A 13352-nucleotide genomic window follows, 5' to 3' on the forward strand; every position below is an offset into this window, starting at 1 on the left:
AATCACTCACAGGAAGATATGTGAGTATTTTTTTTTTGAGCCAGAGACAACAGATTAAAAAAACATTCTCCTCCCAGACCATACAATTGAGTAGTTTTATTCCATCAAAAACACGCAAACAAATATGTCACATTTGTCTGATAGAAGGTTTTAATATCAATCAACAACATTAACATTTTAAGAATTCATTGTTGGCAGGAATATGCAGTATAAAGTACAGTAATGTATATACAATGTTAATAATTGAAAGTATTAAGCACATGAATCTTCCTTCATTTTCCCTTTGCAAAGTAACTACATCACATTTTACAACCCATAATATTGATTTCTTCATAAAACAGTGAAATAATATATTCTGATGGCTCAACAGGTATTTCAATGTATTTCAGCTCTGCTAAATGAGACTGGAATATGAGATACCATTACCAAGTGTAGTAGGCACACTTAAAGTCATTTGAAAATAAATTCTTGGGTAAAATATCCTCTTATGTATTTATGTACAATGGTTTCTGTTTTGTTATATGTGTGTCTGTAAATGTTCATTGCAGCTGTGAGAGAAGGGAGGTGCAGTTCTCATGTTTGTCCAGCTCGTCCACCACATCAATCAGCCTCTCAACCTTTTCTGATGGAAGCACCGTCCCTGCGTTGTTTCTGAACTTCTTCCTCAGGCTCTCATTGGTCAGTGGGTTGCGCCAGTGGCCGTAGAAGGTGTCACAGCGCCCCTTCAGGATGTCTCCTCCAGCAAGTGTCACCTGGACTTCGCCATACATGCAGTTGAAGTTAGCCGGGTTGTCGTGGGGATGCTCCATGTGAACACGGCTCAGCAGAGCGAGCAGCTCAGGGCGGCTCATGGCAGAGGGTGTGAAGGACTGCACAGTCACCTCGCCATCCAGGAGGGCGCTGCAAGCATTGAACTGGAAGGAGTGGCGTGCCTCATGCTCTGACTCAGGGAAAGGCCTGTTGATGTACTTTGATTTGGGGACTCTGAGCTGGATGTCCTGGATTTGAGCTGGGGAAATAGTGCCAGGACCAACTCCCACAAGAAGCTTATGGACCGAGGCTGCAGCATCTGCCACCCAGTGCATCCCCAGATGGGCGGGGAAACGCTTGAAGCCTATGTCCTGCTCCTCTAGCAGGAACATATGGCTGTCACCACTGGGTGATTCTAAAGGCTGTGGCACGTAGTCTTCATAAAAAGCACTGAAGCCGGCCACGCCTGCGACAGCGTCCAGGACCAGGGGGCTCGCCTTTAGGCCTCTGGAGGCCAGCAGGGCAGCTTCCAGCCCCAGACGTGAAGCATTGCCGATGTGGAGGGGTTTAGACTGAGTGGCAGCGTTAGCCATTGGGGCTCCAGATAGAGAAGCAGCTATGGCCAAGGCATGACTGCACTGGGAGTGATCCAAGGACAAGAGGCGAGCACAGGCAGCTGCACTTCCCATTGTCCCTACCACACTGGGAGGGTGAAACCTGGTGATGAGAGAGAAGAGAGAAAAGAGACTTTAGTTAGTTTTTTTTTGGAAGAATTCAGTCCTGTGACTAAATGAGAATTCTCCATCATGGCTACAGCAGAGCTCCTGTGTGTAAAGGTGTCTCTTTGGACAAACAGCTTCTCTTTTACGTGACTCTCCTCTCCACAGACAGACACAGCATACTTCAGGGATCCTAAAGGAAGTTGGGTTTTAGTCATTTCAGTACTTGAAAAACAAGCAAATAATGTGGTGGGTCATTTGACTTGGTGTAAACACTTGACAAATAGAGTCTTGTGCTAACACTACCCACAGAGCCTCTGCTGTCCCAGTAACACGCCTTTCACAGCTCATTGACACCACTAAGAGACTGCACATTACACTGCACCGGCCTTCTTTTAAACCACACTGCAGAGATCAGCAGAGTCATGTATGGATCTCTTCAGACTCATGTGGATCTTCAACAAGGAACTGGCTTTATATCCATTAAATGATCGCTTAGGTAAAGTACAACACCTGCTGTTATTAGCCTATATAAATGACAGTATCTATTTTCAACAGGACTCACGCTATGAGGCGCTCACCTCTTGGGGATGTTGTGGGCCTCATTAGAGAACCTCATCAGTCGTCCCTGGATCTCAAGGCCGACATTGAAAGCCAGCAGGAAGTCCAGGCCACTAGGTTTTCTGTTAGCGGGCATCATGTCACTGAGTGCTAACACAGCAGGAAGGACTGCTCCTGAGGGATGAGTGGCAGGGTGCCACGTATCATCAAAGTCCATGGAGTGAGTCTGAAGCAAGAAGATTTTAATAATCAAATGTTTGTACAAAATAATTTCTTAAATATTGAAAACAATTAGATGGTCATTGTTAAATTTTTCACTCCCTATCTGTGCTCTGTGGCCAGTGTGCTTTAATTGGAAAATCTCTTTAATTGCCATAACAGGCTTCAACCATCAGAGGCAAATGCAGGCTGCAGAAATTAGCTTTGTATCCTGATGGCCTCTTCAGGAACGGTGGCCAAGCTATGTTTGCAGACATAATGATATAAAGTGACATGGAAAGGTCAATTCAGGATTTTCATCAGCCCCCGCCTGTGGTTGGCTGCCCAGATTGTACCATAGCTGAGTATAAAATTGCCATGGTTTGCTTGAGGTAATGGAATTACTGCATCTGAAATAATATGGTGCACTGGAGACAATGGTGACACATATTTTCCACCTATTTATACTCACCGCCACTCCATTGACAAAAGCTGCCAGTGTCGGGGAGAGCCTGGTGCCCCTGCGTCCGTACACAGAGCTGATGTCATCAGGAGCATACATGTGCTGAGGGGAAAAGACAGAGACAAGTAAACACAGGGAGTTGTCACAGGGGCATTTTTAATACAATATTTGACAATCATCATTCAGACAGGTACACATAACATGACCTTGAAATAGCTCGGGCACACCACTCTTCAGTGAATGGAGGCTGAATAAGTTTCTTTGTGAGTCATAAACCAATGAGGGAAATTTAAAAACCTGTCTGTTCCCAAGTTAAATGACTGCATTATTATAGTAATAACCAGTGTTTTCTTTCCTTCATCTCATCTGTCCACACACAGCATATGTTCTGACTTAGGACGATTGTTTCTGTAAGGTCAGTCATTTGCTTTCATCTTTCTCATTGCCTCATATCAGATAAAAACCTTATTTTGTCCCGTTTTTCCCTTCCCCTCCTGCGCCTCACCTGACAGTGCTGCAGGGCCAGTTCAAACACGTCTGTCGTGCTGCCAATCACACCAACCCCAATGCTGTCCAGCACCATCCTTTTGCTGCGGTGGAGGACAACGGAGGACAAGTGCTGGGGCTTTATTTCACTGATGAACTTCCCAAAGCTGGCTGTGACTGTGTCCTCCGGGGCCGGGCACTTCAAAACTGCAAGGGGAAAGCAGCAAGGAATGTAGTGATCAGATAAAAGGAAAGAGGTAAAGCACAAATATTTTTCTACAGTGTACAAAAAAGTTGAGTTTACCTTCTACTGCTGACTTGTGCAGTCCTCTGACAGCCCACATTGGTCTAATGGTTTTCTGCAGGACAAAAAGGAAACAGAGTACCTTTAATGACACCTGTAAACCACTAGGGAGAGCATTTATTGTATAACTATAAAGTATTTTATTCATATCTCATACCTATTACAGGCTGTGGACATGTGCAGTGATTTTAAGCCTTTTCCTTGTCTGACTCAGATTTAATTAAATCATGTCTGTGCCTCTTTTGAAAAGGCTTTCTGTGCTGATGAGGTGGTGCTGTAGCAGGTGTGAGACAGCATGTGTAATATGCTCCACATTTGGCAAGTAAGGTGCAACACCTACACAGTGAAAGTTATGTTCTGATTTTAGAGTTTCATGTTAAACCTTTCACTAGACTGAATGTAATTGTAAATGTCCCCAGAAATCTGCTTTACTGACTTAGACATGAACATGAGTTATGCCTTTTATTACACATCAGATCTCTATTAATATAGGAAAATAGGCTTGAAAAATATCTTTAAATCTTTACCTGTAGTGTGGAGATCATGGCTTCAGTCAGTTGTTTCTCTCACGTTGCTCTTATTTCTTCTCTCTCTACTGATGCAGTAGTTTTGCAGTCAACAGGTTGTTGAAGATGCTTATGCTTTTCATACTGAGAGTGCACCTGCCTTATATAGGCCAGGACTTACAATGGCCCCTGATACCAGCCAGGGAGGAACAGGGAAGGGCAGGCATATCCATAACAAAACATTATCAGATTTAAAGGAGGAATTTCCACTGTAGTCATCATCATCATCATCGTCATAACTAGCCCCACCATCCCCAGAAGAGGAGGAGGGAGGGGTGGTACTTTATTGTCTAAGATGAGAGGCAGTGATGTCACCTCCTAGGTTGCAGGTTATAGGATAGTGTAGGGGAATTTTCATGAACTCCTCCTACACATGGGGAAGCCTTATTTATGACAAACTTTCTTCCCTGCTTCAGAACAACTCACAGTTCACCTTTCTGACCATCTTCAGTAGGTAAGACTCCATTTTAATTTTCCTTATTGCTGCCTAGCACAAAGACTTTATTACATGTAACCTTTGAAGTGCTACATAATGAATTGATGGTCATAATGTGCTTTTCATATGGGCTAAATATCTATCTACAACAGAATTATTACAATTTAAAGTTGTTATATATGAGATCACTAAATGTCAGCGCTGAAAAAGTATAACTGACAGAATCAAAAACAGTACCTTAGTACACGGTGTGCTTGTCTTTGGGGGTAAACATCAGTGTGTTAGTTAAGAATAAATGCTTTACTTATGTGGACACCTGCTTTCCAGTCATTAGGAGAGGGAAGGTGAACACAGTTACTCCTCTGTGCCTCTTGCTGCTGTCAGGTTGCAACAGTGGGTCAGCCCTCTCATTACTTGGTTGGGTCAGGGACTTTCAGTTCTCTGGGAGATAAGACAGAAAAGAGCCTGAAGGAGCATAATGCTCCAGTTTGACTTTAAGTTAAATAATAAATTATCATATTTGGAGTATTTCATCTGTTCCTTACAGTATATCTATGTTTCTTACAGTTATTATAATTTGCTTTAAATCCTGTTTTTTCCCCATATTTTTGCAACACAATGAGATTATTCCGCTTTGGCAAGATTAACACAGTATTTTCAATTTGTGTTGAATCATTTGTGCATTCAGTATTGCACTTTATATTTTTATGGAAAATGATCAGAGTACTGTATTTTCATTCATGTACATGTTCTCTGCGTCATGTCTTTCATTGTTTCAGTAAAACTGCAGATTGACACTATGGCAGCATTAGATGGGTTTCCAGCCAGTTTCTATGCCGAACCAGGAGTGTTGGGCATTTTATCCAATGGGATCAGTGCGTTCCTCGTACTTCTGCAGAACTTCAATGAAGCGCATACTGGCATTGCACCAGTAGGAGTGGAGAACATCCTTGCAGGTAAAATTCTTAAAACTGCAAAATAATGCAACATAACAGCCATGCAAAATTGTTCTACTAATTTCAGTTTCATGGTTTTTACAGGTGTCCATCTCATCCTAATTGGTGGTATATGCCAACTGGTGGCTGGACTGCTTTCCTTCAGAAAATATGATCATCTGAGTGGCACTGCCTTCATTGGCTATGCTGCTCTTTGGAGCAGTTATGGTGCCACTCGAATCTACTTTGGTGCCTTTGATGAAACTCCTTTAACAGTTCCTCTAGCACATGAAATGATGAACAATCTTCCCCTGTCCACTAACATGATGAGCAACATGTCTCAGAATGCCACCTCAGACATCCCAGTGAACAATATATTTTTGTCCATAAAAGAGTCAGCGATTGCTGGTCTGGTCCCTTATATCCTTCTGTCGTTCCTCCTAGCCTTCTGCTCTGCCACAGTCAACTACATCATGCCTTTTGTTTTTGGGGCCATCACAGTGACCTTAATTTTTGAAGCAGTAGCTGTAGTAGCGAGCTCCTGGGCTCTTGTGGTCTCCGGGATTTTTGAGTTGCTCATTCTACTTTTTGCCATCTATGGTTCGGCTGCACTGCTCGTCAAAGGTCTGAGTCAGCGTCTAGTCCTCAAAGGCTTTGGTACCCCTCTCTTTAATGTTCTCCTGCTAGGGACCGCCAACTCAGCAAGCGCCCAGAGCATTGGCCAAGAGAAGAAGAAAAACACAAAATACGCAGAGCCCATGGCCTTGGGTTTCTTCTGTGACACTATTGCCCCCTTTATCTTTGCTTTCTACAGCTTTGGGTACATGAAGTCCTTTGGCTTAGGAGCTACATGGGTCTCAATCATCTCAGTCACCCAGCTGTTCTCAAGCTACTACGCCCATCTGCGCCAAGATTGCTACCACACGACTAAGTTTGGTCTTCATGCTACATATTGGCTCATCAAGGCTTGGGATGAGTTTGTGCTATCTGTTCTGATTGTAAAGGAGAGCACAGTGGTCTCAGGCAGGCAAGCGATGGTGGGTGACTGGTTCTTTGTGGCGGCAGCCTTGGTGCTCTGTGTGGGAAGCTTGAACATGGATGTCCTGGAAGTGATCCACAACATGCTCTTTGTCCTGCTCACAGTCTCAACAATCCCCCAGATCCCTCTCCACGGTTACTACATCTTCTTTGGTGTGGCTTGCTCCCTGTTCACTGCAGCCTCCCTGTATGGTACCTTCTCACGTCTCATCAACACAATAGCAGAGAAGTCTCTCATCCCTGTTGGCCCACAGCCCCTCTCCACTGAACAGCTACAGAAAGCTTTCAAGTGCAACAGGTCTAAACAAGGAGACCAAGAGGTGCTTCAGACTTCAGATGCCCTGTTCTACCTTTCAAATGGGGTTGCAGCTCTCTCAGCCGTCCATGCACGTGTCTCAAGCTCAAATCCTTCCTTCCTCAATCTGACTGTCCCTTGGGTCCTCATCTCTGGCGCCATCATCCAGATCTATGTCAGCCGGCTGCAAGTTACAGGAGGTGGGCGTTTTGGATCTGTCATCTCGTCCTTCTATGTAGCAGTGTGGGCAACCTGGACCTGGTTTAGGTTTGCAGGTATGTTTGTACAAACATGTGATCATGGAACTGCACAATTATTGAATTACACAAAATTCTTATCACAAATAGTTTTTTTGCAGGTGACCTGCTACAATTTCCCACAGAAGCCTTCTACGGTTTTACAGCAGGAGCCATTGCTTTCCTGGTCATTAATGCTTTCCTCATGCTGATAGGTAAGGTTGACCACATTGTTTTTTAAAATTAAGGATTATTCTTGTCAGTTATTATTATTACTAGTTGAGCCAGTTGTATTTCCTTCCACCGTTCATATCAGCTGCCTACAAGAACCTAGTTTTGCTGGTTCTAACAACAATCATGGAGGTTGTTCTGGTCTGTTTCCTGTTGTCCACCCTGCAGCGACTGCCATACCGGCTAGAAAGTAAGCACAGACAAATCCTCATTCTATACATATTCTATAGGTTTTTAAATGTAGAAATGGCTTAAGATTAAAATTGCATCAGCGAAATTCTGAAAATATTGTCTCGATTTTTTTCCACAGTTGCCATGCTTGCTCTGGTTTCAATAATTTGTATATATGGAGCTCTGGCATCACTGGTCAACTGCATCTTCTCAGAGAGACTGCTACCTATGGGCCCTCCCTTAATAAAGGTACCTAATCAAAAGACTCATATTCTATTCCTCCTCTAATGCTATAGTGGTATTCATCCTGCTCACATTATGAACATGTCCCTCCTTCTGTGGCCTCTCTCAGGAGACAGTGAAAGAGGAATCCTCTCCAGAGACGCCGTGTCCATTGGGAAATTCACGACTCACCGGTGGTCTCCTGAAGATCGCTGCCCTTCTGGAGGAAGGTGGAGTCTGTGGTATTCCTACAGACACAGTCTACGCCCTGGCTGCCTCCTGCAAAAATCCCAAGGCTATAGAGAAAATCTACAATATTAAAGTAAGAATTGAAAAATAAGGTGTTGGTTGAAGTGTAATATGGGACAGATCATTAAATGTAGTTTCCACACTGTGTGAAACTCATCGACCTGTTGTCTGTGACCTGCTCCAGGACAGACCAGCAGAGAAGCCCATCTGTATCTGCATCTCTAGTGTGGAGCAGCTGGTAGAAGCCAAGCCTCCCTTCAGTCCTCTGCTCTGGGAGTTCATGAGGAACGTGTATCCTGGAGGCATCAGCTGCATTGTCAGCAAAGGAGACTGGCTGTTCAAGCTAGGTAAACTTGGCAGCTGCAGTTAAACATCTTTGTCTGAGATAAATAAATGACAGTTACCAGTATTCACCTCGACCTTTAAATGATCTTGTGCAGGAGTGGGACCAGCTTATGACCGTGTTGGCACCAAGGACAGCATCATGATCCGCGTCCCTGACCACACTGTGACCTGCCACCTATGTGACATGACTGGACCCCTTGCCATTACCTCAGCCAATCCCAGTGGAGAGGCAGACAGCACCCATCACAGCATGGTCATCAAGTAAGTGTCTTTTCACAGAACTTTGCTGCACTCAAGTCCTCATGCATGTCGGCTGTTATTCAGCTGACCCACTACACATCGTGCCATGTTTCAGTTTGGAAAGATTTAGAACTGATTTTACTGTAGAGGAATTATTTGACTTACTTTTGACAACCACATGCACATTCAGTTACCCCCTCTGCTTCCTTTTATTTTGCTGCAGTCGACTGGGACACAAGATTCAAGGAGTTCTGTGTGATGGGAACTCTAACGAAGTTGTTGCTTCTACTGTGGTCAACTGTCTTAAGATTGATGAAGGTAAAAATATCCCTATTACATATGTTCTTTTTTGTGTGTTTTAACAGACACTTTCTAACTCAAGCCTGTCTTACTTTACTTTCCACAGGGACCATCACCATTGTGAGGGAAGGCTGTGTCCCTGCAGTAAAGGTTCGACAGATCTTCGACAGACTAAAAAGCACCATGGTGTGATCGTCATATACCTCATTTCTCTCCTTTCCAAGACCCTTGTTGCACCTGTTTCCCCTACAAGACCTGTTTTTCAACTCCTCCTGTATCCATTCAACAATCTCTGGGACACTTTAGGGAAAATATGAGAAAGATTGAAAGAAAAATAGAATATAACTGCTAATATATGTGTAACTGGCTATCTTTGCCAATGTTCAAGTTAAACATAAATTTATAGCTCACAATGCCCGTAATGTACACTTAACGTTCTCAGCAAGGAATTTCTTTCAAGAATCTCAGTTGACATAACATGACTTCATAAAGATAAGGTCTGTCATCTGTACCATTCTGGCAAGAAGTGGAAAATATCAAAATATTTTTATGAAATTGTTGTTATATGACTGTGATAATTGTGTAAATATATGTTTATACTTTTAAATTATAATGTATGTTGACGTAAATTTCACACTTTTTTTTCCATACAGAAAATTCACTTCATATTCTTGTACTGAATAATTCTGTGAAAATAAACTGTGACTTTGACGTTGTGTAACATTTGTGTCCTAAAAGTGAAATAGTAATGTCACCAGTAATGTAGGTTTCAATAGATTAATTTAACTTGATTAATATCTTATTAATTTAACCAACTTTTAGAACATTTTTCCCTGCATTCAATAGTTAAGAACTGACAGGCAGCAGTAAAGAAGGGGAGATATAATGAAAATTATGATATAATGAACTGAGATGCAGAAACGTAGAAATTATGGTACATAATATGCATCTCAGCCACTAGACTAACTAATTTCCAAAGAAAAAAAAAATATATATTTTTCAAACTGTGAACAGACTGTGTTAAAAATAAATCATTGTCCAAAATGAAACTTAATATTCCAGACTGTAAGAGCAGTTCACTTTTGCTGGGTATATTCACACAACCAGCTGTAATTCTTTTCCATTAGCACAATAATTATGGGTCACACCAATAAAATCTTAGTTGCGCAAACTGCATATAAGACAAAACAATAGAAACCTATAATGACACAGAGCACACACCACATGGCAAACGGGCACAAAAAAGTAAAGGTCTCCTAACACTATACAAGTGATAGGACAAGACCTTTGTAAAACATATCAAGAAAGAAATTCAAGCAATGACACACTGTATTGCTCAAAATATGTCGTATTAGACACAGAGTAACATGATCTACACCAAACTTAATAAAAAAAGATTTATTTAAGAATCTACAACCAGACTACTGTTTCTGTAACGCTGTACCGTGTGCTTTGAACTAAATGATAACATTAGCATGCTCACACTGACAATGCTAATATGCTGATCTTTAGCAGGTATAATCTGTAATCATGCTTATTTTAATTAGCATGCTAACATTTGTAACAGTAATTAGCACTTAACACAGTACATTGAGGCTGTTGGGAATGTCATTGCAGACATTTGGTCATAAACCATCAATTTTTTAAATAATGATACTAAATGAAAAGTAAATCGATAACCAAAGTTGTTACAATTCATGTTGAGGGGAACATGACTGTCAAAACTAAATTGCTAGAGGGAAAGTCGGGGGGGATGAGGATGAGGATCATGAAAATGTGTTGCAAGATATTTCAGTGGATAGGTGAAAACCTCAACCTGCCGGTGACATTGGGTGAAAAGTGAGATCCTCAGAGTCATTGGGATTGACCATAGATACTAAATTTCATTCCAATTCATCCAATATTTCAGTTTGGACAAACTGACAGATTCATATTCCCATATCACATATGAGTTAACAAACTTGCTCTGTTTTCACAAAATTTGTAAGGAGTCCTGTTATATGACCACCCTGATGAAAGTTGACCTAACTTTCAAATCACTGATTCATATATGATGTCATAATGCTCATTTGGCTGGTTTGCTGTTACAGAATGAAGCTTAATTTATTATATTATAAGTCAGGGTGCTGTAATGTTTAAAGAGAGTCTGTGCATTCCTTTTTTTTTTTCCTTTGGATGGAATAAATACAACAAGGCCTTCTCAGGGAGATTTGTTAATGGTGTTGCAGATTTAACTGAATTTGTCAGTTCTCATGGTGGGTGGTTTGCAAACAAAGCTGAGCAACTTTATCCACTGGAAAGTCCTTTCATACATACAGTTTCCACAAATACAAGACGTCACCTTTAAAACGCAAAATCTGCTCTTTTGACTACTTCTCAAATCTTGTAATTGAAATTGAAAGATTATTTTCCTGATACATCACCTTATAAGAACGATAGAGGAAAAAAAGATACAGAAACGATAAGGAAATATCCCTCAGAGATGAGTTAAGCCTTTAAAGGTAATCAAAACTCTCGCTGACCTTGGAGTAAATTATTTTCTTGATGTTACTTCACCTAAAAGACTAGGATGCCTGTTACGGTAAGGAAATATACTTGTATTTTCCTTGCTGTAATTGGAGGGGATCATTTTCCTTGAGCGGTACTCTCAAAGTACATCAAACATGAACTGAACAATATCCTTGGGATTTCCTTGTTAAAATAATGACTGTTTCTTTGTTGAAACAAGGAAACTGCTGTTCTTACTTAGTAACTCATTGCCATCAGGATGTAAATGAGGATAAATTACTTTGAAAGAGCAACATCATAAACATATATTTATTGAGTGCCATTAGTCATCCACTTCCTGAAGGAGGGATGCTGCAGGCACAAGCGTAATGCTTAGACTGTAGTCTTCATTCAGAAAACACAATGCTTAGTGATGTTCTGGTGGCAGTGAAACACATCAGTGCACAGTCTGAAAATATAAGAGCTATTTACACATGCAGTGCGAACGCTCGCACATATACACATTAAGATCCATCACAGTCTGAAAAAATCACTGTTGTGAGAGTTTACGGCCTGAGGTTCTGGGTGCGGATGTGATCTGGCTCTGCTGGACAGTTTGTTGCACACTATGGGCAACAGTGAACTGAAGAACACACACTGCTGTACTCTTTGGTCCGGACAGCCTGTTTATTCACTGACTCAAAATGAAAGAAATAACAAGTTTCTGCAAAACAAAGCCCTGCCCTGACCTGACCTCTATGGTTCATTGTTCCTCAATCTGGTTTCTGGTAGAAATGAATTTATTGTTAAGGATTAATCATCACTCAGTTTATTGACAATAAGGAAGTATTTTCAGAAAAACATAAATTCAGAGCACTTACCTTACTGACAGAGAATCAGGAAACAGCAGTAACCTATTTGCTTAAGGTGTTTCTTCTGGTAACATTTGCTTTGTCAGATTGTTGTTGATTATCACTAAAGGTTTTGAGGTGTCATCTCTATAGATCACGCAACCCTGATTGTGACTAAACTTTTATATAATGATGACGTGATTCAATTTTCACTTGAATCTATATTAATCAACATTTTTCCCTCAGCTTCAACTCAGCACTGATTTTCATGAGTTCGAATACTTATGGGATAATATGATGAGATCTTGACAACTGTGTCCAAAAAGAAAAGGACTGTGCAGCATGTGTCAAAATGAGTATAAACTGTATTTAGCATCTTCACAGGGTTGTTTTTCTGAAGTCTTGTCATCATTGAATATATAACCATTATTACTTTACTATCAGAGCATTATATTTTGACCCTCAGTGGTTATCCAAATACCAGGCTTGTCAATTCAACTGATATATCGCACACATTTATTTAGTGATAAAAGCTTGATGGGCTGAATTACAAGTAATAAACACATTTTAATAAATGACAAGGTGGCCAGCTTCATTAATGATGGATATTTTATCTTGCGGTCTTTAAAATGGTCGGTTGCAGCTTGTATGAGTCGGAGGAAAATGATTTTCGTATTTGCGACAGATAAATACTGGGTCAACTGACATTTTACATTCAAAATGGCCTTTTTTTTTTATTAATAAGCATATTTGAATATAATTTTTGGAAAAACGGGTTGATACCTTTTGTGTGGACCTCAGTTCAATGGAGTAGCACTGGGAATTATCGTTTGTGTAGTCATCAAGGCTTTCCAACTTATAACAATGATAATGATGTCATTGTCCTGCCCTCACAGGTGCGACAGCAGGTGAGTGAGGGAGACATCAATCACAGTGTTGAGAAGGCTGGGTGGAGGAGAAAACGCCTGTGTGTAGACTTCGGGTGTGTTAGGGCTTTAAAATAAATATGAAATAGAAAGTATCAAAACAATGTGTTTCCATATGTGCATTAACCGTAATAATCACACATTTATCGCTGATCTCAGATTGTACTGAATTTACGTAACATAATATTCTGCAATGATGTCTATCCATATTGAGAAAATTTCACTTGAATAAAGACTCATCACACACTATTTAACCCTCCTATTGTGTTAGGGTCATTACTTTCAAGTTTTGATGTGTGAAACAGACCTTTAGTTTTTAATGATCATAACAATGTTTCATTAC

At 40.9% G+C, this 13352-nt stretch overlaps 2 protein-coding genes across 2 annotated transcripts; one reads left to right on the top strand and one right to left on the bottom strand.

The window, feature by feature from the left end:
* Positions 1 to 81: 81 nt before the first annotated feature.
* On the bottom strand, positions 82 to 4148 carry LOC130173416 (cis-aconitate decarboxylase-like). The gene is made up of 6 exons (XM_056382680.1): positions 4009 to 4148; positions 3482 to 3536; positions 3197 to 3384; positions 2701 to 2793; positions 2051 to 2256; positions 82 to 1467 (listed from the first exon to the last, which is right to left on the bottom strand). The coding sequence occupies exons 1-6, from the start codon at positions 4024 to 4026 to the stop codon at positions 540 to 542; spliced, it is 1488 nt and encodes a 495-aa protein (XP_056238655.1). The 5' UTR covers positions 4027 to 4148; the 3' UTR covers positions 82 to 539.
* Positions 4149 to 4428: 280 nt separating this feature from the next.
* On the top strand, positions 4429 to 9456 carry LOC130173414 (uncharacterized). The gene is made up of 11 exons (XM_056382678.1): positions 4429 to 4501; positions 5263 to 5439; positions 5524 to 7026; positions 7110 to 7202; positions 7304 to 7408; positions 7529 to 7638; positions 7742 to 7933; positions 8045 to 8207; positions 8301 to 8466; positions 8669 to 8763; positions 8852 to 9456. Exons 2-11 carry the CDS (start codon positions 5283 to 5285, stop codon positions 8935 to 8937), a joined length of 2670 nt encoding a protein of 889 aa, XP_056238653.1. The 5' UTR covers positions 4429 to 4501; positions 5263 to 5282; the 3' UTR covers positions 8938 to 9456.
* Positions 9457 to 13352: the final 3896 nt, after the last annotated feature.

Source organism: Seriola aureovittata, chromosome 8 (genome assembly GCF_021018895.1).
Source record: "Seriola aureovittata isolate HTS-2021-v1 ecotype China chromosome 8, ASM2101889v1, whole genome shotgun sequence".
In the NCBI taxonomy this organism is placed as follows: Eukaryota; Metazoa; Chordata; class Actinopteri; order Carangiformes; family Carangidae; genus Seriola; species Seriola aureovittata.

What these genes read in the sequence shown, in the direction of transcription:
- LOC130173414 (XM_056382678.1), top strand. Translation starts at nt 5,283, where the DNA reads ATGGCAGCATTAGATGGGTTTCCAGCCAGTTTCTATGCCGAACCAGGA. An exon ending in TGCTTTCCTCATGCTGATAG is followed by an intron (nt 7,203 to 7,303) that starts GTAAGGTTGACC and finishes CGTTCATATCAG; the next exon opens with CTGCCTACAAGAACCTAGTT. An exon ending in TGGGCCCTCCCTTAATAAAG is followed by an intron (nt 7,639 to 7,741) that starts GTACCTAATCAA and finishes GGCCTCTCTCAG; the next exon opens with GAGACAGTGAAAGAGGAATC.
- LOC130173416 (XM_056382680.1), bottom strand. An exon ending in TGGCCCTGCAGCACTGTCAG is followed by an intron (nt 2,794 to 3,196) that starts GTGAGGCGCAGG and finishes TTTTCCCCTCAG; the next exon opens with CACATGTATGCTCCTGATGA. An exon ending in CTTTTGTCAATGGAGTGGCG is followed by an intron (nt 2,257 to 2,700) that starts GTGAGTATAAAT and finishes TTCTTGCTTCAG; the next exon opens with ACTCACTCCATGGACTTTGA.